Source organism: Amphichorda felina, assembly GCF_050947745.1.
Source record: "Amphichorda felina strain 45539 chromosome Unknown scaffold_4, whole genome shotgun sequence".
Lineage (NCBI taxonomy): Eukaryota > Fungi > Ascomycota > Sordariomycetes > Hypocreales > Bionectriaceae > Amphichorda > Amphichorda felina.
In genome coordinates this window covers 1,312,447-1,337,068 of record NW_028145046.1, presented here as the reverse complement: position 1 = coordinate 1,337,068, position 24,622 = coordinate 1,312,447, and the positions used below count along the sequence as shown (strand labels likewise).

At 55.1% G+C, this 24,622-nt stretch overlaps 7 protein-coding genes across 7 annotated transcripts; 4 read left to right on the top strand and 3 right to left on the bottom strand.

Moving 5' to 3' along the window:
* Positions 1–878: 878 nt before the first annotated feature.
* On the top strand, positions 879–1,973 carry TAP42 (TAP42-like protein; the record flags this gene model as incomplete). Its single annotated transcript, XM_083193630.1, has 1 exon — positions 879–1,973. One exon carries the CDS (start codon positions 879–881, stop codon positions 1,971–1,973), a length of 1,095 nt encoding a protein of 364 aa, XP_083050578.1.
* Positions 1,974–2,465: 492 nt separating this feature from the next.
* Positions 2,466–5,117, bottom strand: ACO1O0_004188 (uncharacterized protein; the record flags this gene model as incomplete). The annotated part of the gene is made up of 1 exon (XM_083193629.1): positions 2,466–5,117. One exon carries the CDS (start codon positions 5,115–5,117, stop codon positions 2,466–2,468), a length of 2,652 nt encoding a protein of 883 aa, XP_083050577.1.
* A 1,159-nt stretch (positions 5,118–6,276) lies between these two features.
* ACO1O0_004187 (ion transporter) lies at positions 6,277–10,078 on the bottom strand (the record flags this gene model as incomplete). Its single annotated transcript, XM_083193628.1, has 3 exons — positions 6,277–7,948; positions 8,384–9,674; positions 9,766–10,078. The coding sequence occupies 3 exons, from the start codon at positions 10,076–10,078 to the stop codon at positions 6,277–6,279; spliced, it is 3,276 nt and encodes a 1,091-aa protein (XP_083050576.1).
* A 2,387-nt stretch (positions 10,079–12,465) lies between these two features.
* ACO1O0_004186 (rab-GTPase-TBC domain-containing protein) lies at positions 12,466–15,675 on the top strand (the record flags this gene model as incomplete). Its single annotated transcript, XM_083193627.1, has 3 exons — positions 12,466–12,960; positions 13,041–13,648; positions 13,701–15,675. The coding sequence occupies 3 exons, from the start codon at positions 12,466–12,468 to the stop codon at positions 15,673–15,675; spliced, it is 3,078 nt and encodes a 1,025-aa protein (XP_083050575.1).
* A 1,496-nt stretch (positions 15,676–17,171) lies between these two features.
* Positions 17,172–18,607, top strand: ACO1O0_004185 (Reticulon-domain-containing protein; the record flags this gene model as incomplete). The annotated part of the gene is made up of 5 exons (XM_083193626.1): positions 17,172–17,214; positions 17,343–17,375; positions 17,432–17,593; positions 17,653–17,954; positions 18,005–18,607. The coding sequence occupies 5 exons, from the start codon at positions 17,172–17,174 to the stop codon at positions 18,605–18,607; spliced, it is 1,143 nt and encodes a 380-aa protein (XP_083050574.1).
* Positions 18,608–19,217: 610 nt separating this feature from the next.
* BMS1 (GTPase BMS1) lies at positions 19,218–22,761 on the bottom strand (the record flags this gene model as incomplete). Its single annotated transcript, XM_083193625.1, has 3 exons — positions 19,218–22,505; positions 22,562–22,632; positions 22,701–22,761. The coding sequence occupies 3 exons, from the start codon at positions 22,759–22,761 to the stop codon at positions 19,218–19,220; spliced, it is 3,420 nt and encodes a 1,139-aa protein (XP_083050573.1).
* Positions 22,762–24,191: 1,430 nt separating this feature from the next.
* Positions 24,192–24,410, top strand: ACO1O0_004183 (uncharacterized protein; the record flags this gene model as incomplete). Its single annotated transcript, XM_083193624.1, has 1 exon — positions 24,192–24,410. One exon carries the CDS (start codon positions 24,192–24,194, stop codon positions 24,408–24,410), a length of 219 nt encoding a protein of 72 aa, XP_083050572.1.
* Positions 24,411–24,622: the final 212 nt, after the last annotated feature.

The following is a 24,622-nucleotide window of genomic DNA, read 5'->3' as shown; positions in this document are numbered from 1 at the left end:
GAGCAGAGGCCATCCTTTATCTCATTTATATCTGCCGCTAGGCGCGCGAGCCTCTCCTCCATGGCGCCTAGTAGTTCATGAGCGACTATAGATCTTGGGAGATCGAACCCTAATAAGAAATTCAAGAAGAAAGGAGAGGGCCAACTCACGTTCTTCCCACATACGCTGGAGTCCGCGGAAAAATCTAAAACTATGATAGCCAAGAGTCATCGATCCGACAGCTAACACCAAGGTGTCCAGATCAACGCCCTGGAGTTCTCCGAACAACCAATTCATATTCGGCAAATCGAAAATGTCCGGAATATTGCTTCTGCACACTGACAGGGAACTCAAGATGCTGTGCTGTGAGACGTCGAGTCGCAACAGATGTCGTTTGACACTTTTGACGGATTGTCCGCTCAAAGGTATTCGAGAATGCACTCGCCTGTTTCAGGGTTAGATGCCTCCTTTATAATCACCATTTATAACTTTACTGACTACCAAAAGGGTTGATCATAAATCGAGACCACCTTCCATTGAGGCCACTTGTGACGTGGCTTCGAGGAAAGCTCAACAAGCGTTTATCGGGGCGGGCTGGGTTCACCAGTTTGCTGAGTCTCAGCCTTTCCACCGCCGCCTGTGTCCCCCTACTAATTACCGCACATAGCAGTACTTGCAGGTACGGATAGCTGAGTTTGCCAAGGTAAGATATACCTGGTTGGTAGCCAATGGTTCTACACGCTGCCCAAGACTCGTTACTCCAGGGTGGGGTCATGACCCCTGGTGGATCCGTGGCGGAACTGTTTTGACGCTTTTCCCTCTGCCTCCCCCACCAAGCCGATGTTGACCTCATCCTCTTCCCTTCCACATCTCACACATCCCACACGTTTGTCACTGCCATGGATTCGTCCGACAACGCGTCGCAGTCTCTGCGCGACCTATTTGATTTGGCAGAATCCAAGCGACAGGCCATCGAGTCCTCCTACGACACCACCTCCCCCTCCTACGCCGCCCAAGTCGACGAGGCCGTTTCCCTCTACACCAAGGTCCTCGACCACATCTCGGCCGTCTCCCTCTTCTCGCCCAACGAGGGCGTCGAGGACATCGCCACCTCCGAGCTGCCCTTCCTCCTTACCTCCTTCCGCCTCGCCGAGCTCGTCCAGAGGACACCCCGCCTGCCCCCTCGCGAACGCATCGCCCTCCTGCGCCGTGCGAGGCTCGCGTACGACGTCTTTCTCGACCTCCTCGACGCCTACGGACTCGTCACACCCCCCTACGACAAGCTTCTAGAGCGCTATCGCGACGAGGGTGAGCGCTTTGCCCTGGTCGCCTCAGGCGCTGATGCCGCCGCCAAGCGCAACGGCAAGATTGCCAGCTTCAAGGCCGAGAAGCTGCTCAAGGACAAGCTCGAGGCACTGAGGCGCAACCCGCGCTACGCCCAGACGGGCGACGAGGAGCTCGTCCGCGAGGTCCACCTCGCCAACGCTGCCTTTTGCATCCACACCACCTTCAACTCGCTCGACTCGCTGAACCGCGAGCTCGACCTCCTCGCCCAGGCACCTCCCGATCCCTCCGTCCCCGCCGACAACAATACCATTGCGAATGACGCGCGTCATCACCAGCGCGAGGAGGCCTTCGACCCCACCCTCCGTCTCGACGGGCCCCTCCGCCAGGGCATCGGCAACACGGGCCCCCTGCTATCCAAGAACGGCAAGCCCCTGCAGCCCTTCACCCTGCTGGGCTCCAACGCGCGGTCTGAGATGGCGCGGGGCGTGTTCCGCCCGGGCCACAACCTCCCGACCATGTCCATCGACGAGTACCTCGAGGAGGAGCGGCGGCGGGGAAACATCATCGAGGGTGGGGAGCAGCCACGGCCGGTTGTGGACGAGGACGACATGGAGGTGGCAGATCGGGCGACGTACAAGGCAAGGGATTGGGATGATTTCAAAGACGACAACCCCAGGGGTTCGGGGAATACGATGAATATGGGGTGATATTCGCGGACCTGTGGCTATTGGGGTGATATTTGGGGATCTAAGGGCACTGAGGCACATGGACTCTGGAAGGAAAACTCTGGATTTAGCGGAATTGGCAAAGGGCATAGAGAATACGTGGTTTTGCAAAAGGTCCAATTCATATGGCGTTTGGGAATTTAAAGAGCAGTGGCGTTTGGCCAGGAACCTTTGGGAATTTCCCAAAGAACACAGAAGTAAAATGGGGCCTTTATTTGTTCCCATCTATTTTTCATAACGTCGTATCTGTGATGCTAGTGGTCCACCTGTCCTCCAACCTGCACATGTGAAATTCGCTTCTCATACTCATCCAAGAGAAATAGGAAGGCTCATGACCAGCTAACTCACTTCCGCATATTACATCCAAGGTGTAGTCAATCGTCCATCTCTCTCACCCTTGTCCTAAACATCGTATGTAAAGAGAAACGCAATAGTCAGTTCCGTCATAAAGTAGAAGAATATACCCATATCAGCTCAGACGATAACCATACTATCCGCGCTGTTTGAGTTGGACCGCTTGTCATCATCATCATCTTGCATCCCCTGGTCAGAGCTCACATCATCATCAGAGATGTACGGGCCGATTTCCGTGACGTCCGAAAGAGCGTCGTCGCTTTCCTCCGCAGGGCTGTCCACAAGCATGTTTACCGACTGGCCGGTTGCTTGATGTTCGGCTGGCACCTCGAATTTTGCGCGATCGTAGTCTGAGTTATCCTCAGCGAAGCTTTCAGAGCCGATCGAGGACTCGGCTGCAATGATTCTGTCTGAGGGATAGACCGTGGAGACGCTGTCGTGGACATCCACAGAACCCGCTGTTGTGCTGCCCCGAACTTTCATGGCTGTGATTTCTTCCATAAGCCAGCCGAATTCGCTGGAGGGTGCCGATGGCACCGTCAAGCCTGTGTGATATGCAGGACCGGGCCCAGCTGGGCCCATTTCAGCAGGCGGTAGGAATGTTTCGAAAACACCGCCAGTACCATCGTCGTTACCACCAGCCCATAGGGGCAGAAACTTCATCTCATTATCAGTGAGGGTAAGGAGCAAGTGCCGCGTAATGTTAAGCTGCGGAACAAATCCATTACCCCCGTTTCGGCCCCCTGACTTCGCAATGGGACGCCAGAGCTGCTTAATCTCGTGTTCAAGGCCGTCGAGGTCGATCAAAGGACTTGAGATTGATTGATTTGGCGTACGTCCATGACTGCTGAGAACTTCTGGTCGCGAGTCCCCGAGCCAGTCTGGATAAGGCGGTTGGAATAGAACCTGCCAGGAGTCCTGGTATGCTCGTCGTGGGTCGCTATCCACGAGATTCTGAATCTGGGCTTCCAGGATGCGTACCATCTCGGTGAAGAACTGGTAGATGGTGTCCGGATGCTCCGATAGCTGGCCGCGGAAGAGGTCGTATTCGAGCTGTCTACCGAACTCGCTGTAAAAGAAGGGAAGCAGCAGCCTCTGGGCCTCATTGAGGCTTAGCACGATGTCTTGGGTTGACTTATAATCTTGTGGCGCGACGTATGTTGCCCGGTCTCTGTCCATGTCCTGAAAGATGGAGGCGTTCCAACAATAGTCACGGTCCTTGACAGTGGATTCCACTCTGCTAGTAAACTTGTGGACTAAAGCAGCCATGAGCTGCCTGAGCATATTCAGGGCTTTCCCAAAGGTGCCATCGTCCTCTGTGGTTAGGAGATGTTCGATCTCTCGCATCTTTGACCATACCTTCAGCTCTCGGAAATCGAACAAGTCGGGTTTCAGGAGCTCAGAAATCTGGGAGTTGACACGCTCATTAAGGGCGCGAGCGGCGTGCTGTATCAAGTTGCTCCGCTCATCACCAGAATCACCTAATCGCCGACCAAAAATGGTAACTTGACGATCGCGGCATGCCTCCTTGTCGCCAGCCTCATTGAGGGCCAACTCATTCACGAGGATTCGGAAAGCAGATTGGGTGACTTGGGGTAGCTTGAGAGTGAACCCGATACTGAGCGACTCTTCAGGAAGTACCTCGATGAACTTGGTGTTGGACATAATCCATTGGGCAACCTCGATCCTGACCACAGATGTGCATTCAAAGATCTTGCTGATGCCCACCATGGTCCAGACACGAGCCGCCGAGTTGAGGTTGACACGCTTGCCCTCAATCATCATGAGCAAGCGGACTATGCTGTTGCGGTGGCGGAAAGGGCAATAGTCGGGGATCTGGTAGTGTGGCGGCGTCTGGTACAGCTCATTCTGACCATCACTCTGGAGCCGAAGTAGATCGATAGGGCTAGGTGGTAGCATGATCTTTCCCATCTCCTCCTGCGTCACCCTGGCCTCGACCCCGGCTTGTGAAGCTTCAGCAATGCCGCTGATTTCCCCCTGATCTGTCCTGGGCTCCTCAGCGGCGGATCCCATGGATACTTTCCCTCCATTCTCTTGCTTTTGTACCTCCTCAACCCTTGCAGTCCATGTGTCGTGACAGCACTGGCAAATGTCATCATGACCCTTGACCAAGCTCCTAGGGACTATGTGGACCAAGTCGGCATTCCACCACTTTGCGATTCCTGAGGTGACGGACAGCTCGGTCATTTGGAAGACAAGATCGTCGCCTTCAGACGGAGGGGTGAGATCTAGAAGGTACCTGACGCCCTTCATCATACCCTCGGTCGGCTTGCGGCGCCTCCTGACGCGGGCCTGGTATATCTCGTTGTTCAACATCTGAGCGAACTTGGAGTCCCCTAGCGCTAGGAGTTTCTCCGAGTGCACCAAAAAGGACTGGGACGCAGGGACGATGCCATCGCAGCTGGTTCGATGACGGGGGTCCGTGTGGATTTTGGGGGCGTCGATGAAGACACGAGTGTCGCCTTCTCTGAGCGTACAGTGCACGAAGTGAACCGAGTCGTCGGGATCATGAGGGTTCCTGGGCGAAGGGCGAGGTTGGGGGGAAGGATGGCGATCTAAGTTGCTATGATTCATGTCTCTCCCCGTTCTCAAGGGGAATCTGGCCGTCTTGTTTGAATCGGGAGGCTGGGAGGGCAATGAATCTGTGTTGTGGCTCTGATCTTGAGCTGGTTGATTGTCAGGCGCCGGCACGGGTTGAGCAGAATTGTCATCATTGCTGATCGGAACCGTAGGCCATGTTAGGTCGGCCATGGTGCTTGACGTGTGCCGTAGTGTTTGTCGAGGGCAAACAGGCCGAGGCTTGAGTCACAAGCAGTAGCACATGAGTCTCGCAAAGATTTCCAGAAGTATAAATCACCGAGGAGCACAAGAAGCAGATTGGTGTTCCGAGGTGAGTGAGTCGAGTGAGTTGGAGGTGGGGGAATGCAGAGCAGCAAAAGCTGTGCTGACGGCCTGTGGCAGCGAACCAGCTTGGGGATGCTGCCTTCTCGGGGCCTCACCTGTGCCTCACCTTGGAACGGGGCGGGTGAAGTGGACGGCTACAGTCGTTATCCAAAGAACCAGTAACTAGTGCTTGGATTGCCCGGCTGATCTCTAGAATGCCTGACCGAAATGGCACATATAAGATGCTTAAGTACTACCTAGGTACTTTCACTCGATTCGTAGCCGATGATCCATGGTTCAAGTTGCGCTTACCTGAGCCATTCCTAACACTTGCAGCCAGGTCCATTGAAACGCATCTTCCTTACATCATATATTACCGTTCGCCGGGGGACCAGGGCGGCAGGAGGCCCTGGCCGATTCCACCTCCTCACCTGTTATCAGTACCTGCTTGCTCACTCCCGTGCTGAGTGCGACACGTCGACGCTAGGTAGCTGTTGCGGCTGCCTGTTGGCTCGTGCCTGCCAGGCAGAAATGCGACCCATCCAATCGACGTCAAGTTGGCTCACAAACTCTTAGGAGACCCCGCATTTAGGCAAGAGCTTGAGTCTTGGAGTTTGTCTCACTCAGCACCAAGCACCAGGCGAGTGAGGTGATTCCTCATTTACCTTAGGTGTTAGGCAAGAGCGCTTCTTTTGCCCCTAGGTACTCATGCGTGTTACCCTCAGGCAACAGGGTCTTTGATTATTAACCCAGCTTCACGTCTCGGAAACATCCCTCGTTGCCAACAACCTGGAACACAAGGGACAATGGCAGCGGGCAATCTTCCTGGGCCCGACTCTGTTGCTCCGTTGTCCACAAGTGATGTACATAGGTATGTGCATGGTAACCAATATGTATTACATGCTCAATAAAAACAATCCTAACCTACGCCTAGACAAGCTTTTAAACGCTGGGTGTAGTAGAAAATCAGACCAGACAAAGCAATGCCTTCAAAACGCCGTATAAATGTCATCGACCTGCTCAGCGCTCACAGTGAGCTCCCTGTCCTGGTGAAGCTTTCGTCTGCCTCCGCCTCGTCGTCGCTCGAGTACATGAGCTCCTTGTTCTTACCCTTACCTTTGATAACCCGATGCGGCGGTAGCAAGCCAACCTTATTCTCCTTCATGCTCCGTTGACTGCCGGGTCTCTTAGTCACCCCTCTCTTGGGAGTCGTGTCCCCCTTGGTCCTCTTTGCCGGATGGTGCTGTTCTCCCTTCAAGTCTTCGTCTGAGTTCAGACTTGTAGTCGGCGCTGACCTCTCTTTCATATCCCGCATCTCCTGAATCATCTCGGCGAAACTCTCCTCTAGAGTCTTCATCCGCGCCAGGACCAAGCGACCCATCCTATCCCGATCGGCCGCGTCGATCCCCCCGGCTCCCCGCCTTTGGTTGTCCCTCATCATAGCCATGGCCATCTGTGTCTGGAAACTGCCTGCTACTCCACTGTGGTGCTCATCATTGGCAAACCGCTGGCTCGTATTGTCAGAGAGTATGCTCAGGTCCGCCGAAGACAGCCTCCTGTTCCCACGTGGCCGATTTCGAGGCTCTATACTGAGTAGTGCCGAGCGGCTGACACCACCCGTATCTGTGATACCACGCGGCGGCATGGGCGGCCGGGGTTTGATGTTGGTCGCCTGTGCAGTCCGTCGAGGGGAGCTACGCCGCCCGGGGGTCTTGTCGCCCGCGCTGCGTCCGCTTTGCCGCCCCTCACCCGCGCTGCGTCCACTCTGCCGGCCCTCGCCTGGGCCAGCCCGCCCTGGTGAGGCTGGGGATGAGCTATCCACAGGCTTGGGCTCTTCAGGGTTGTAAAGGATGGTGTTGGTCGAGAGGGTGCGGTTATGATGGACGGCCCGTCTCGGAATGACCGGGAGTGGTGTCGCCGGAACCCCTCGACTAGAAGAACTGGGAGAAGAAGGAAGTTTGCCCACGCGCGACGTCATAGGTGTCGTGAAATAATCGTCCTCTTCTTTTTCTGCGGGATCTGCCGTACCACGATGACTTCTAGCTTCGTTGGTCACGTTGTCGTCCTCGTCCTCATCGTTTGTGACAAGCTCATCATCGCCATCTGCGTCCGTCTGGTCCTTGTAGTCGGGCGCCAGGGGCAGAAGAAGGTCCTTTCTAACAAGCCGCCTGGGCACGGGGGGGAGACCTCCAATATTGGACATTAGATCGGCAGGGTCGCTGGCTGTGGACCTCACTTCCGAAACCTGTCTGAGGTTGGATGGGCGATCCCAACCCATGCTGAGCCTCCTCTGCCAGTCGGGGAGAGCGCGGCTATCAAGCGTTGGCCAATTTGCCGAGACTCCGTCCTCATCATGCTGATCCATCCAATTTCGGATGGCTGTTTGCGCCTTGTGCCTCTCATTCCTCCTTTGTGTCCTCAATGTTGCTGACTCCGGCATGCGCCTAAAGACCTCTTCTAGTGCCCGATCCTTGTGAAAACCCGCAATAGATTCTTCCTGAACTCTGCCGTTGGGACTGAAGACGACGCTTCTTTGTCCCGGATCGGTGAAAGAATGGCGGCCTTGGCCCGGATGGTCGATTAAGTCTGTAGGCTCAAACATAGACGGGGCCAGCCATAGCCTCTCGTATAGATATATGCAGAAGAGGATTGGGAAGTGTGTTATCTTGATAATTGTCCGATTGAGCCAGACAAATTGCCTGAGCGGCATGCAATACCGCAAAGGCGTTAGCAGCCAAGCAAAAATGTTGCTCGGGGCAATGTAAGAGAATAGAGCATCATTCTTCACCATTGATATCGTATTGATTGCAAATAAGAACCTATGAAAGAGTTAGCTGTATTTCTCTAGGGTGCTTTGGGCGAGTCTTACTGATGTTCCTCGGTCGCATTAGATGCAATGGCCATAAAAGAGTTTGTCAAAACGGTGATGAGGATGGTACTGGGCGACTTCGTTAGCTCAAGCAAATCTATATAACTAGGAGAGGGCGACTTACACAACCAGGAAGTGGCAAATGAATAGGAAAAGGACCAGCAGCCCCCTTCCTAGCCAGTTGTACGTAGGCCATCTGCAATGCCAATAAGTATAAGTTTTTCACAACGAGTCGCGTCCAAGATGTATCATTATCATCACTTACGCATCCCACGCAGCGGGCGTGAACCCCATGAGGAGTTGGAAGATCTGGTATGCAACCTCACCACCGTTGCCCGTGCTGGCAGAAAGGGTGAAGAAGACGTAGAAGCCACTGCATAGTATAAGGACCAGGACAAAAACGGCCACTAGGTCTACAGCCATGAGCCGGAAGGCGATGAGCAACTGAGAAAAGTACTGGTAGTGGTCCAAGACACTGAAGATCCGTGGTAGTAGGAGAATGGCGTTTGCAGCTAGGACGTCGTAGGCCATGTCATTCCAGTGATGGGGATCGACCATGAAGACGCCATAGGCACGCATGCAATAGTACGCGACGAAGAGGACGAGGATGCCAAGATCAAAAAGGTTCCAAACGCTCATGATGTATAAGGCAAACCCCTGCTCGTTGAAGCCAACCAGCTCGTCGAGCATGAACCCAGCACTCCAGAACCAGAAGACAAGTTCCAGGGCAGTAATCTTGACAGAACGCTCAATGAGGACGGCGAGAAAGAGACCAATCAGGATGGCAAGGGACACAGTGGAGAGAAACGATCTATAGCGTGGCACTCGGAGACGAGACAGCTTAAGCATGGAGGCCTCTCTTGGGTCATATAGCATCACGGTTCGCCTCCCCGGAGGAACATGGGGGCGGCCTTGTTTGGAATGAACCCTGGAGAGCAGCGGGGTTGTCGCATCGACCTTGGTGGTGCTGCTTCCGATGCTGGCCTGGGCAGAGGGGGGCGGTTCACGGTGTAAGCTGTCCGCCGACGAGTAGAAGGTGATGGCTCCGCTCCAGATGGCCTCGAGGTTCTGGATAACGACGGGGTGGGCTAGAAAGTGCTTGGCGCAAGCACGGATGGCGACTTCAAGAGTCGAGGTGCGGGACCCAGAGAGACTAGTCTTGGCCTTGGAGCTTCCCGTGGACGTGTCGGCAGCGGGTACCCCTGGGAGGCCCTGGAGGGGATAAAAGTCATAGGCTAGAGCATCGATGAGCTCGCGAGTGGAGTACTCCTTGAGCATCTTGAGTGCCAGCAGTTCACAGACCTTGGCCCTGGTGTTGCTGTTGCCGGCGTTGGCAGCATATCGTTGACCCTCCTTGGTGAACTGCAGGCAGTTGGCCATGAGGGCGTATAGAGTCGCGCGAGAGAAGTGCTGGGTACGGATCTGCCGCTGCATAGGCTTGACCAGAAATTGGGAAACCTGGGGAGACCGCAGCTGCTCCCATGTTAAGGTCGTCTCGGTGCGCGCACACACAATGATTCGAATGGCATGGGTGATGCTGTAGACGGGAAGTGAGTCTGCCAGGGCCTTGTTAGCACTTGGTGGTGGGCAGGATAAAGTTCAGGCCGTCGCTCTGGGTTATGCAGAGCAGTAAGGGATAACACGAACCTAGGTGTGTCACCGAGAAAAGGGGGAGAACGGGCAACGCGCCACTGGGACCATCCTCGTCGTCGTTGCCATCGTCGTCGCCATCTTGTGCGTCTCCATCGTCCTCAAACCTGGCTGTTCGTACTGTATTTGAGATGCGGCGCCTGATTTCGTCGTCGTCATCGTCTTGATCATCATCATCGTCGTCGGCTTCGGTAAAGTCTGCCGTGGCGCGTCTTCTGGGCACGAAGGAGGTCGAGACGCTGGTGTCTGGGTCGAGATGGTTGAGGCGGCGCGTACCTGGGCGTGGACGACGCATGAGCGAGGGAAACATTGTTGCGATAGCAGCCTGTCCCAATGCAATCCCACGGCTTTCCTGACCGTTTGCCTCTCTGCGACGGAGGCGTCTCAGGAAGCCATGTTGAAAAGCTCTGCGGCGGAGCCGTACGAGTAGCTGTTGTAGTGTTCTGTTATCGCCGTGCGTGGGTGGGGATGGGAAATGATCTCTGGGCCGTACTTGAGCACCTAGGCAGGCGGCCTCACCAGGCACTATGTACTATGTTGGTAAGTGCAGCACGTCAGGACTAGGACCAGTCTGCTGGGGCGATCTGACCAACTTGGTCTAGAATCATTATTACTCGTTCTCCTGCGAGTCTGGGGTCCAACGACAATTGTCAAGTCATGCACTGATGCAGTGCTTGGCTCTAGAACGGGGATCTTGATTCATTTTCCTCCTCTCAGCCTCTCAGGTGGCAAACGTGATCGCTTTGTGGCGTTGCACAAAGAAACAAAATACTATAGCGAGCCTGGAACTCGATGCCGATACGGCCACTTCGTGCCCCTACTTCCTTGAACAACCGGTGTGCATCGTGTTGTTGCACAATGGCGCTCCAGACGGTGAGCGAATGGCTTGCATCATGCTGATCTCGAGATAAATATTTGCCGAAGGGGACGCATGACACCCTCTAGGCTGGTTGCATGTCGCACTTGGTGGGCCACGGCATGCCAGACTTGGCTGTTGAGGTCCTAGCGACACTCTCATTGGGGGAGCCAGCGAGACAGGATGCGAACTGTGCATGCAAGGTGATGTTTAGCCCACGAACATGGTCTTATCGCAGGGTTGTCGGGACGTGGGATGGTAGATGTGAGGGGGCTCGACGACCTCGAATCCCTCGACGCCAAACGCGAGTCACGACAGTGCCCCGCGAGGGCCAAAACCGTCCACTCGTAGTAATAGCCTGCACTTAGCTCGTACTACTATGTAGGCGGGGTGATGTCGCCAAGTTCATTGTCCTCGCGCATGCTCCATAGTATAAGTGCAAAGTGGCATCCAGATCAGACCACAAGGGGAGACGAGAATCAGATGGCAGGTAGTGACGCAGTTCGGCTCTTCCTTCGATCAGCGCACGAACCCTTTATCATGGTGAAGACCAGAGTTGGCCGAGCCGTCCTGCATCTGTCTGAAGTTGATTCTTCCCCATCGCCGATGTCTTGGATCTGATGCTGCAGAAATATTTGCTCGATTACGAGTGAGGCGGACAACAGCGGTGTGACGGTCCTGGCGAGGTGACATCCCATATTACAATGAGGATTAAAGTTGGGAAGTTGCAACTGAGCTAAAACGGATAAGAATAGGCCGTGACTTGACAGGACTGACTTGCCCATTGGGTGTGGCTGGGGTTGGATCAAGAGTTCGCGCCACAGGTGGTCTAATCGATAAGGTAAGACAGAGCTTGTCTTCCAGGTTCTTGGCAGCTGGCCCCTGCGCCGATGGTGGGGCCAACCGCTTGGAGGCCAGACCACGCGCCGCTGCAAGTCTGCAGCCTGCACGCGCTGCACCTGTCGCTGCTGCGGTGCATCCCGTGCACCAACGTCGGCCCCTAATTCAACAGCCTGCTGGTCCAAAGGCAAATACGAGTTGGTGTAGGCTTTCATTAAGGCGTTTCCAAAATCAATAAGAGGACATGAATTGACTACCGGAGGCTCGAGACGACAAGGTCAGCGGCGACGGCATTCAATAATAACAACAATGGCATAAACAGCCGACGAATGGCGCTCGACCAACGGCAGTCTGGGAGTCTCAAATCCTGTGGGGGTGGGATTCAGGGGAGCGAATAGGCTCATGCATCTCGACGCCGGCCTGTTCCCTCGAGATTATCATCCCCAAATCGCGTTATTACGGTAATAATCTAGTCTGCTGGGTCCTAACTGTCACCTTCAACACCTATTGTTCTCCTTCAAAGTCCTAAGGTGGTCTTCTCTGTTCAGATTCGGATCGTATTTTCTTTCCATTTACCCAGACTAGGCTCTACAACTAGAGTCGTATATTCGTCGATACAAATCGAATCTAGTCCGATAATACTGCTCCTTCGACTCCTTCAAGATCCCCATTGGAGCTGCTACAACGTTTCACAGCTTACTGCACCCAATCCACCCGCGCCACCCGATAAAACGACTTCAACTCGGCTGCCCCCTCCTCCTTCGTCCGCTTCCAAGTCTGACACGGTTCGAATAAATTGCCTAGACCCTAACACTGTGCTATTTTCTTCGCAAAGCATTTTTTTGCCTCATTCAACTTCCACGGAGCATCAGTTCGAATTGGGTCTGGCGGGGGAAAGCGAGACCAAGGTCCGAGGCGGTTCCTTCCCGGCACCACTCTGACCTCCAGCTGTCATTAGCCGGCCTCCATCCCTCGCTTTCAAGCCATCTCGCATAGCGGCTATGGCTTCTGTAGATGAGCAGCAGAACCATGAATCCTCCTCAACAGCAGCGGACGCCGACGCTGGGTCGGCTCCCGTCCCAGCCCTGAGACCGACGACACCGGAGGAAGCCGAGGCCGTGACGCCCAAAGTCACCCACGACTCTATGGTCACCGTGAGGTTGTCCGAGCCACCTGCACTGACACTTGAGACAACTAAACTCGGCAATGGGGACGATTTCAAGTCGGTAAAAGCCCTGTCTTCCAGGAATAGCGCATCCAGCGAATCCAACGCGTCCAGAGCGGGTGCGGAAGATTCGGCGGAGAGCGACACGGAGAAACGCGCCTCAACTGTCTCCGTGATTGCCGCCAGCTCAAATCGCAGCCTGCAAGACGAGCTAGCAGACGGTGCAGTTGAGTCTGGTGGCGAGAGCTCTTCGGACGACCAAGATGAGGTCAATTGGGAGAAATTGCAAAAGACAGAGGATGAGCAGACTAGGGACGAGGAGACTGATAATGTGGGTTGCTGCCTCAACATCTCTTTGAGACACCCAAGGCGTGCAATTGTATTGATAAATATGCTAATCAACACCGATAGTCAACTGCTCTTCTCCTCCAAAGACTCGAACAAGAGAATGCCAAGCTGGCTACGAACCCAAAGACCATCAAAGTGCAAGTTGCCGACGAACCCACGGCCAGCAGACCGCGCCCGCCATCCATGGCCCAGCTACAGCAGATGGTCAATGAGCCCCCCCCTTCCAACCTCCGCTACTCAATGTTGCCGCCGCCTCCTATGACCGACCTCGAGTTCTGGGCGGCACTGGTCAAGGACTACCAGCAGACTGCCGCTCGACTTCCGACACTTTTATCAAACAAAATCCACAAGGGTATTCCGCCACCCCTAAGAGGGGTAGTATGGCAGAGCATGTCGGGTGCTCGTGATGCCGCCCTTGAGGAGCAATACGAGCGATTTTGCGGAGAGTCGAGTCCGTACGAGCTCATCATCGGCAAGGATCTCGGACGAAGCTTCCCGGGCGTGGATATGTTCCGCGACCCAGATGGCGATGGCCAGAGAATGCTAGGGCGAGTCCTCAAATCCTTCAGCCTTTACGATACCAAGATTGGCTATTGCCAAGGGCTCGCCTTTTTGGTCGGTCCTCTCTTGATGCATATGCCAGACAAGCAGGCATTCTGCGTCTTGGTTAGGTAAGGTCAATGCTGGCTCATCCCTAACATTCTACATCGCTGACCGCCTTAGGCTTATGGAACGCTACGATTTACGGGCCTGCTTCCTACCTGACCTGTCGGGGCTTCATGTCCGTATTTACCAGTTTCGCGAGCTGCTAAGGAGCAATATGCCGGCACTATCAAGCCACTTTGAGGAGCTCCAGGTGGATCCCGCCTACGTATCGCAGTGGTTCTTGAGCTTCTTCGCTGTCACTTGCCCGTTGCCGATGCTCTTCCGAATCTACGATGTCATATTCGCCGAGGGTGCCTCGGAGACCCTCATGAGGGTGGCCCTGTCGTTGATGCGAAAGAATGAGGCACGATTGATGGCTTGTACTGAGCTCGAGGACGCCATGCAACTCCTCTTGTCTCGGGGCCTGTGGGACTGTTATCACTATGACGCTGATGAGTTTGTAGAAGACTTCGTCAGCCTCACAAGCGAAGTCTCGCGGGAGAACCTAAGCCATTTGGAACAGGGCTACCGGGACTCTTTGGTTGCTGCCGCTAATGTCACGCGTGCATCCGACATCACAACGGCAGCCAGCCGCTTCTTGGGCCGCATTTGGGCGTCGTCCATGACTATCTCGCCCAGGTCTGCTACACTGAGTCCCGGTTCTAGTGCCTCGCCGCGGCCTTTAAGTATGCTTCGTCGCACTGCCTCCAAACAGAGCTTAGCATCGACCTTGAACTCCATGGAGGCTAGCTCCATGAGTGTGACAAGCTCAGGTTCGACAGATGCATCGACAATATCAAGAGACTCGTCACAAGCGGAGGATGCGCCCTCGAGCCGCGAATCGACCCCTGTCGGCAGCAAGTCGATCCTGAGCACCAGGACGATCGACGACAGGTATCTCCACAGCCAGATCGAGGACCTTCTGACGGCTCTGGGCGAACTGCAGCGGAACCACGCCGTTCTGGCAAATCAACTTCAGCGGGAGCGTGAAGAGCGCCAAGAAGATCACAAGGTTGTGCAGCCCCTATTGGACGCTCTGAAAGCTCAAGCAGCGCCCGGAACTATTTCGTACGAAGGCAACTCCATTGTTGAGGGGAATTCTACAGGTGGCGAAGATGTCTCCTCAGACCATGAAGAGAAGAGTGGCGCTGATTCGAATGATGGTGAAAGCGGCAAGACGGAAGAGTCATCCCCAGCGCCAGCTCTGTCAGAGATGGTAGAGCAAGTACAAAACAGGTTTGGTAAGGATGGGAAGGCGCACCGATCCTCATTACTACAGTCAAAGGTCCAACTACGGGAGGAATTGGCACAAGTGAAGGACCAACTAGCCAACTCCATGTCACAGTCCCAGGATTTCAACCGGCGGATCCTGGAGTTGGATCAAGAGGTATCGAGCCTCAAGGACCAGCTCCGAGAGAGCCACGCACATGTTCGGGGCCTCAACACAGACAAGCAGAGGCTTCAGATACAAGTTCGCGGTATGCGGAATAAAGCTACCCCAGGGGCTGGAGGCGATTCTGGGGGCCGTGACGTGGACCCAGACTTCACCAAAGGCAACAACGGGGGCTTGAGGGAATTCAAACTTTCGCGCAGCAAGTCGTCGCCTTCCGAAGGGGGCTTTAGCAGGCGTCTGTCATCACTGCCTGCCGGGGGCCGAGGGTCGGCCCTCTCTATGATGTCGATGGGCACACCGACTACGCCAAACACACCAACCACACCCACCAGGGAACTAACAGTACCGCCTTCGAATGAATATGAGGCCGTACTGGTAGAACTCGCTCTGCACAAGACAGCAGAAGCCGTTGCAAAGCAAGAAGCAGAGGAGGCCAAGCAGAAGCTTGAGACATTCCGTAAAGCATACGGTCTGCCTCCTGGTGACACACCTCCCGTGGCAACATCACCTGGGCCAGCGGCCATGACAGCCATGGGGATGTTCGGTCGTCTCACGGGCCAGGGTTCAGCAACAGTGCCAGAAAGCAATACTAGCAAGCCTTTGACTCCGACCCCGAGTGGTTCTTCGGCCAGCGGAGGATTCTGGGGCTGGCGAAGGTAAAAATGGAGGAGATATGTTAGACGATGATGAAGAAGATTTACCAATGAATGGCATGGACAGGAGCGGCGTAGCTTAGAATGCGTTGGATTTGCGACGGGCATATACTTTACATGTATACCCCCTTTGAGAGATGCTGTTACCGTTTGTGGCGTTAGACAACACAGCAAGGCGTTTGGATCAGTTGGGACAGACCAGAAATGGCAAAATGAAGTATCGTTTGAATGCTACTCCCTGATCTTTTTGGGACGGACACGTGAGGGACACGGTGTATCATCCGGATGCGTCTCCTGTGGCGTCGATGGCCTGACCATATAGGTCAATCACATGCACGACAACGAACACGAAGTGACCAGATCATCCGGAATCCCATATGCAGGCAGACGGCGAATCCTATCTAGGAGAAGACACGGCTCCCAATCTCGGTGGCCTGAGGCTAGTCACGATTCAATATTAAGAAGAGGACAGGTGTTTGGTATTTTGCATTGAGCTAGAAGTTTGATGACGTCGACTACCATGGTGATGGAATCTTAGGGTGGTCGAGGAGTGACCTGCAAGCGGTTAGCAAAAAAACCGAGACACTATCATGATAATGCATACGTAAATACATATATATTCGTGTGTGTACATATTCAAACCATTCAGGCGTATTTCGTGATATTTATGTATATTTTGCCAAGTTTGCATTCTATTTATCCATATGAATTAGGTATTATACTTTCACCATAAGAGTGAGTACCCGCACGAGTAGTATCTACCTACTCAATACTGATTCCTACCTAGGTAGTTAAGAAACCACTTGGCCTGTAGGGACTTGCTGGTGTTCTGTCAGTTGGCGCCGTTGAAGCTGTTGTGAGTGGCAACAACCCACGTACTGGCAGGTACCCTGGCAACCTGGACGATGCCGTGGTCTCTGCGTCATCGCCCATTAATGCACTAGCACCGGTCCTGACAGCTGCACAAGGAAGCACAAAATAGCACAACTAGCAGGTAGTCTGGTTTCGGTGAGCACAATCACAGGCCAGGAAGCAGCACTAAAAAAGAGTCCCCTGTTTTTTTTTTTTGCCTAGGTGAATCATTGCCCCCCATTCCAGTCGATTGGAGGGTCCCAGAAACTGGCTCCTGCCCACACCACCTTACCGCCACCAAATTCCATTCCTCAAGATACAAACCACAGCCAACCCACCTGGGCTTCCCATCATCTGATTCTCTCACGCAATTCTCTTGTCTGCAGAAACCCTGGTCTGTAGCTCCTGGTATGTCTCTCCCAGCTCCGTGTCCCTCGTCGCCGACTTCATCTGCTTGCGCAGTGCCTTATCGGAGCTTGTGTGCTTTGGGTATCTACAGATAAGAATCCTGGAATCAAGACTGCTCACACTTCTCCTTGCTTCCAGAACACACCACCTACGAATCCTTCGTACCAAGCAACACTTCCACCAACATCGCATCGCATCACCGCTACATACATCACCTGTCTGCTTTAGACTGCCGCTTTCACCATGTCCGATTCCGCCGGCTCGGTCCTCGAGACCACCAAGGCTAGTATGGTATGTCGAGTCTGCCTCTGGCTGATTTTGGTCATCGCTCTCCGCTGACAACGCAACTGAACAGTCTCTCCCTATTTCTGGCCCGCTTACCGTCGACCCGTCCCACTGACGCTCCCTCCGCAGATGCCGCCGCTGCTTTCAGCTCCATGACGAGTGGTGAGCCCGACTCTGATACCTGCCCCGCTACATCCGGTCGCTAACATGGCCACCAGGTCCCGTTGCGCAGAATGTCAAGAACCAGACTGCCAAGGCCTCTTCCGAGCTCTCTACCCTCGCTGCTTCGCGCAGGACTCCCTCCAAGCCTGCTGCCACCGGCCAGCCCCTGACGCACTACCACTCCTTCTTCCAAGAACTTCTGTCATGGAAGAACCCTCGTGAGTGGACGCCCAAGGCCCCTCCTGTGGCCTCGCAAGCTCTAACAGACCATCCCCAGGCGCCTCGGCTATCGCTCTCGTCTCCACCCTCATTCTCATCTTCGCTGCGCGATACCTCGATGTCACCAGCTTGGTGCTTAAGCTGTCCTGGATGGCCCTGAGTGTCACCGTGGCGGCCGAAGTGGTGGGCAAATTCCTCTTCAACAATGGCTTTGCAACCCAACTTCGTCCCCGCAAGTACATGACCGTCTCTCGCGAGACTATTGATTGCCTAGCTGGTGATGCCTATGAGCTCATCAACTTCGTCGTCATTGAGTCCCAGCGCATTCTTTACGTGGAGAGCGTCCCTGTCTCTGTGGCCGTGAGTCTTTGCGAACTATGTGTATACGGTCCAATTCTGACTTGCAACAGGCTGCTGTTACCGCCTTCACTGGATACCTTCTCAGCAAGGTCGTTCCTCTTTGGGGCCTTACCGTCATCGCCACTGTCCTGACATTTGTCCTACCCCTGATCTATGTCGCCAACAAGGAGCTGATCGATCAACAACTCAAGAACGCCTCCGACATTGTCGAGGCCCAGACCTCCCAGGTCCGCAGTGCTTGCCAGAAGCAGACTGAGCACATCACCGCTATTGGCAAGCAGTACGCTGGTGACTATACCGGCAAGGTTCAGGAGATGCTCCGCGGCCATAGTGCTGCCGCTCCGGTTATCCCCAAGCCTGCTGCCCCCATGGAGGAGATCCCCAAGCCTGCTGCTCCCGTGGAGAAGGAGGTTGAGAAGGAGGCCGAGGAGGAGGCTGAGAAGGAGGCTGAGAAGGAGGCCGTGAATGAGGCCGTGAATGAGGCCTTGAAGGAGGCCGAGAAGCAGCCTGAGAAGGAGAAGGAGCCTGAGTTCCCAATCCCTCCTACTGAGGAGCCCAAGACCGAGGAGCCCAAGAAGTCCGCGGAGCTTGACGCCCCCGACGTGCCCGAAGAGCCCGTCGTCGCTAAGCAGGAGGAGCCTTTGCTTTCTTGATCGGGTCCATGGCGCGGGAAAGGAATCGCGGCCCAACTGCGGTGGCGTCACCTGTCGCAGCGGCGTACATGATGTAACGAGCTGACAATTTGTCACGATGTACGGGTTGGCCGATATCAAGAGACTGAGATATCATGCCTCGCTCACGGAGGATATCTGCACAGCCTCACATTGCCTTGGAGCTATATCACGATAGCATCCGAGGATGGTAAGGGTGGGGATAACGAGTCCTGGTGTAATGGGAATAGCGACGATGGGATGGCCATGGCTCGGGTCAAAGAGGATGGGAGGATGCTTCTATGTCCGATAATGACTGGCGCATAAGGAGGAGATACCCACGAATGGGTGTCGTGATGAGCGCGCATTTCCTCTTCTTTAATTTGGTGCCCGGCGTCCCTGCGGCATCGGTTTCGAAGCTGCATGGTGTTGGGGAACAGTGTCAAACAGCTTACATTCACGTTTCGAGTGTTACCTGAGATAAGTAACCCTTAGTTCAGATTGCACAAATGGCCTATATTGCATCCGTGAAATGATATGTACCAAGCTGTCATATTATATACGTTTAAGAGCATTGCGCCTCCTTCTAACAAACCCAACCAACAACCCGGGTTTACTTTCTCCTCTTGCCACCTCCACCACCCTCCGCACCAGCAGCCCTCTTGCGACCGTTGCGGCTCCAGAACTCCTTGGACTCCCTCTTCTCGCGGGCCTCCTTCTTTTCCAGGTTCTCGGCCATCTTCTTCTGGAAGGTAGCGTGGTTCTCGGCCTTCTTTGCCCGGCGCTTGGCCGCGGCGTCGTTGCGGACGGTGAGCAGCTGGTGCATGAAGGCGCGGGCCTTGCGCTCCTCCGGGTCGGTGTTGACGACGGCGCGCTTCTGCATGTACGTGGCCTTGCCCTGCTTCTTGGTCTCGATGATCTGCGACTTGTAGGGCAGCTGGGCGGCCAGGGCGCGCGGCACGCGCAGCGGGTTGAAGTGGCGGTTCTCGCGCTCAATCTTGCGGTACTGGCTGTTCTTGAGCTGGGGCGTGGCGACGTTCTCGTCGCGGCGGACCTGGCCGGTGAGGCGCATGGCCTGCCAGCCGATGAGGTTGGTGACGGGGTTGTAGAAGCGGTGGGGCTTGACGGGGTACCAGGCGCGGAGGAAGACAATGTCGCTGAGCAGGATCTTGTCCTCAAAGGTGGCACGGAACTGGCCCTCTGGCTTGGACAGGGCGCGCTTGATCTGGCCGCGGACGCCCGAGACGGTCTTGATGGCGGCGCCCTCGAACTTGGCAATCTCGAGGGACGAGTTGAACATGTCCTTGATGAAGGCCGTGTTCTTGAAGATCTTGGCCGGGGTACCCGTGAGCTTGAGCTTCTTGACAATCTCGGTGGACTCGTCGACGCTGAGGACGGTGCCGGTGGCAGCGATGCGGAAGCCCGAGTTGGAGGGGGAGAAGGAGTTGAAGCACACGAAGCCCGTGTTGGGGGCGATGAGCGGGCCGTAGAAGGTGGCGAAGCAGTGCATATGCTCGGGTGTGTACTTGAGCATGCGGCTACGCGTGCGCGAGTCCGTCAGACTGTAGATGGGCATGGTCTGGAAGCGCCGCCAGCCGAGCGAGAAGATGAGCGGGTCGTTGGTCTTGAGGATGCGCTTGTGCCAGCGGTGGCGCTTCATGCGCACCTGGACGAACCCGAAGCGGTCCTCAGTAGGCGTCAGGCCACCCACAACGATGGGCGTGCGAGAGTCGAATTTGGAGACGAACTCGGCGGGAACACCCTCGAGGACAATCTTGGCGTACTTGCCAGCCCGGTAGCCCTCGACGGCGGTGCGCTGTCGTTCGTCCAGGGTCTCAAATTCCTCCTTGTTGATATCGAGCTGCTTCTGGATCATGGCCTTTTGTGCGTCATACCAGTCGTCTTCGCCAAACTCCTGGATATCGCCTCCCTCACGGCGGGCGTTGGCCTTATCGTTGAGGAAACCGTCTCGATCTTCTTCCTCGAACCGCTTCTTCAGCTCCTCCTTCCTCTTCGCGTTCTTCTCACGCTCAGCCGCGATCTCGTCGGCTGTCTGTTGCTCTGGTTGTTCATCTCCGCCGGCCTCGAGATCCTCGAACACACCATCACCTTCGTCGTCTTCATCTTCGTCAAACTCGTCATCCTCATCCCCCTCTTCACCATCCTCGCCGTCTCCGGAGAACTTTGACGTAGTGAACCTCTGCCGCAGAGCTTCAACGTTGTCCTCCATCGCCCACTTTGCTGCGAGGTCCTCGTAGTCGTACAGGGGTATCGATCGGTCTTCTACCAGGTCTTCCATCTCCTGATCAGTTTTCTTGAAGAAGTCTTCGTCTTCCGATGCCTCAATGTCCTCCTCCTCTTCAGGCTCTTCATCGGCACCCCTCCAGCGCTTCAAGGCCTCTTGCGGTGTCATGGACTCGTCGTAGATGTACCTGGCAAGATCGCCAGTGTGGTATGATCGCCTGCGGCCGTAGAGTTTCAGGGCCTTCTTCTCCAGGTCATCCTTCCACTGAAGCGCCGCGTCTTCCTCATCGGAATCGTAGTCTGGCTCCTCCTCATCCTCATCTTCGTCCCCTGATAGCGATCCCAAGTCCGAGTCGCTGTCAGCAAATGCGACATCGTCCTCGTCGGCCTCCTTCTCGGTGCCTTTGCGGAACATCTTGCCAAGTTTGCCTTCTTCGAATTCGACCTCGGAATCCGCGTCTTCGGCATCGCTACCGCTGACGAACCCCTCATCATCATGACCCTCATCCTCACCCTCATCCTCATCTCGCTCGGCTATTCGCGCTTTGCGTTGTGTTTTTCTCCCAGTATCCTCTTCCTCCGGAACGGTCTGAAGTTGCTCCCCACCCTCAAACAGCTGCACGCCATTCTGGGTCTGGCCTAGAAGTCTGCGCTCCGATTGAAGGTTGACAATCATCTCCTCGCCCTCGCCACGCTCGACATCTTCGTCGTCCCTGTTGAAGGAGAAGCCCTTCTCCCTGGTGATCCAGATGGCATCGCCGTCAATCTTCAGGCCACTTCGGTCTGACATTGGTGCATGAACCTTCTTCTCCTTCTCGTCTAGCCTCCTGCGACCAGTCTTTCCAGTGATCTTTGCCATTGCCTGCTCCATCTGAGGGGTCGGGCAAGGGTCGGGCAGGACCTCCATGTTCGCCACGGTAAAGTCGCCCAGGCCAGGAACGTGAACCCTTTGGCCTTGTGAAGAGAAGTTGGTTCCGCGCAGGTAACCCGACAGGACAATCGACCGATCGCACTTGGGGTCCTGCTCGATCTTTGTGGGGTGGGTGATGTCGCGGAAGCTGTCAACGACCGAGTACGGGTGGGAGTTTCGCCAGATGAGAGGGCGGGGGTTCTTCATGACGGAGAGGAAACGGGAGAGGTTGTGGATTTCGCGATCGGGGTATCGGCCATTCATGACACCGGAGAGATAGAAGAGGTGCGCGCCCTGGTACAGCTCGGTCCACAGCCTGCGCTTCAGACGCTTCTTGGCCTCCTTGAGGGCTTGGGGCTTGCGGAACAGGTCCAGGTGGCTGAGAATGCCAAAGACGTTGCCCGGCATGCCCGTGGCTGACAGGACGTTGAGAAACTCCATGGTCTCCATCTCGAAGCCATAGTTGCCGTCAATCATGAGCAGGACAATGTCGGCGACCTTGGCGACGTCGACCATGCCCTCGAGGTGGTTGGGGCATTCGATGAAGGTCAGGCGCTGCTTCTTGGAGGTGACGATGGTGATGGGACCCTGGGGGTCGGATATTGTCTCTTTAGCATATCGGCGGATGAAGGACTTGAGCAGGGTAGTCTTGCCCACGCCGGGAGGGCCGACGATGGCGACAAGGCGAGGCGGGGGCTCATCGGGGAGTCTGTCGACGAGGGGAGCGTGGAAGCGCTTTTCCTTGATCTGGGGATTGTCAGAGGGTCTGACCAGGAGATGACGAGGGGACAGTTGTGACTCACATCCTGAGATCTGGCGGCTGTTCGCGCAAGCCGTCCGGGATTGGCAAAGGCGAAGGCCTTGGGGTTGTGGTCTATGGCAGGACGGTCAGCACAATGGGGTTGGAGAGCGAGTGAGCCCCGTGGTCAGGGAGTGACTAACCTCCTGTGTGCTTCTTCTTCTCCTTGGACTTGCGATGGGGCTTATGCGTCTGCTGCTCCATCTTGGCGGGTTGTCGTCGTCAGCCTTGCGACGATGGGTCTGGAAGCAGGCGACTCGCCATCTCACGAACACGAAAAAAAAAAGTCCCCAAGGCGGGTTGGGAAAAATTTCGGGCGATAGCGATTATCGATAAGCAAGTGGTCGGGTGGTGGGGTCGCGGCGTGCCTGGATGCCAACTAGCCTGGATTACACTCGGTACCCGCACCCGTAATCGGTACCCGGAGCGCCAAGGAGCCCGGGCGCCTGGCCGAGTCCGGGCACAGGATCAGTGAGTCAATAGTGGTCCGCCCAGCGGTCCGTCCAGTGGTCCGTCCAGTGGTCCACTCACCACCCCAGGGCCCAGGACCCCCAGGGATGACGACAGGAGTCTACGACGCATCCTCCCCCTCCTCCCCCATAATACTTGGGCCCCTTGACGCCGCCCACGCGGCCTCGGTCCATTGGCGACGGAGGAACGCGTACAGATACTCGTACTCTAAACTACCTGGGGAATGCAGCGTGCTCCTACTATCCCTAGTATGAATTACGGTAACAACCACTGCTACATGCACAGTTCCTACTACCCAAGCTCGGTTGTTGCTTGGGAGAGACCGACGGTCGAGCCTCCCGACGGGGAGGACTGTGAGACTGTGAATCAGGATATGAGGCGGAGTAATGAGGTAAAACTGGCCCTCGCAATTCATGTAAGAGAAATGAATACACTGGTGATTGACAATGGAGCTTGGTGAGCAACTAGTTAACTAATACACTGCCATCAGTGATGGAGCATGCGTGATGAGTGATGGTGATGAGTTCAGCGTACCGCCAATCCAGCTCATCACCAATGGCCCTGTGGGGAACCTCGCATAACACGCGTACATGTACGCATTGACGTATTATCCGTACTCCTGATTCCCCCACGAGAAAGGCCGCCTTCTCCCCTGCGTCATCCAATGGTGCGTGTGAAGTTGTCAAATTGGTAAGGCATGCGTTAGCGCCGTACACCTTATGAGTCAATTGCCAACTTGGTCGTCAGCTCAGCCTCTCAGACTCGGCGGTGGTTCGACCGTTTGGGCATCACCATGACACTCATCCTAGGAATTGTGCAAGCTCCACCACAGATCAACGCCCTGATTTGAGGCGGCCAGGGATTCGCGTCGCACTTCGTAATCCATTCGATCTAGCGCCCATGGCATTGCAAAGGCTAATCGTAATTCGTAAGGTATGCTCCAACACATTCAGACATCAAGAACTATCCTGCAGTATAAATAGGGGCTATGATTCCTCAGGATGCCATTGTGAATCCTAGACAGACAGATCTACCAGCAGCAACAAGAACAAGAACAAGAACAGGCACATCAACAGACCAATTCTCTACAAGCCTTGAAACCCATTCACCATTCTCCATCTCGCTACCAGAAGCCCCCCACAACACACAACACCAGCATCACCATGTTCGCCAACCTCCACTCCAAGTCCAGCCAGCAGCAGGCTCAGGCTCGCGCCGCACAAAAGGCCGCCGACATTGAGACTGCCTCCATCTCCACCTTTGCCTCCGATTTAAACAAGACCGGCAGCACGAGCAGCACCAAGCCCATGAACGGCACCGTCTTCTCCGAGGAGGAACTGAAAGAACAGAACCTCAAGTCCCAGATCCGCATTGGCATCTGAGCCTCTCACTGGAGAGGCAGCCTGGAACTCCTCCAGTAATAAGTACCGATGGTGCTGTTTTGATTTTATAATATTGGCGGAGGCGTTGTTTGAGCAGTCGGTTTGCTTTATATTGTTTTTCATGGCTTCGCAAAGAATAGTCCCGGCCATTAGGGCCTGGGACAGGAACTGGCATCATTCCGACGGACGGTTATCTATATAGAGGGGTCAGG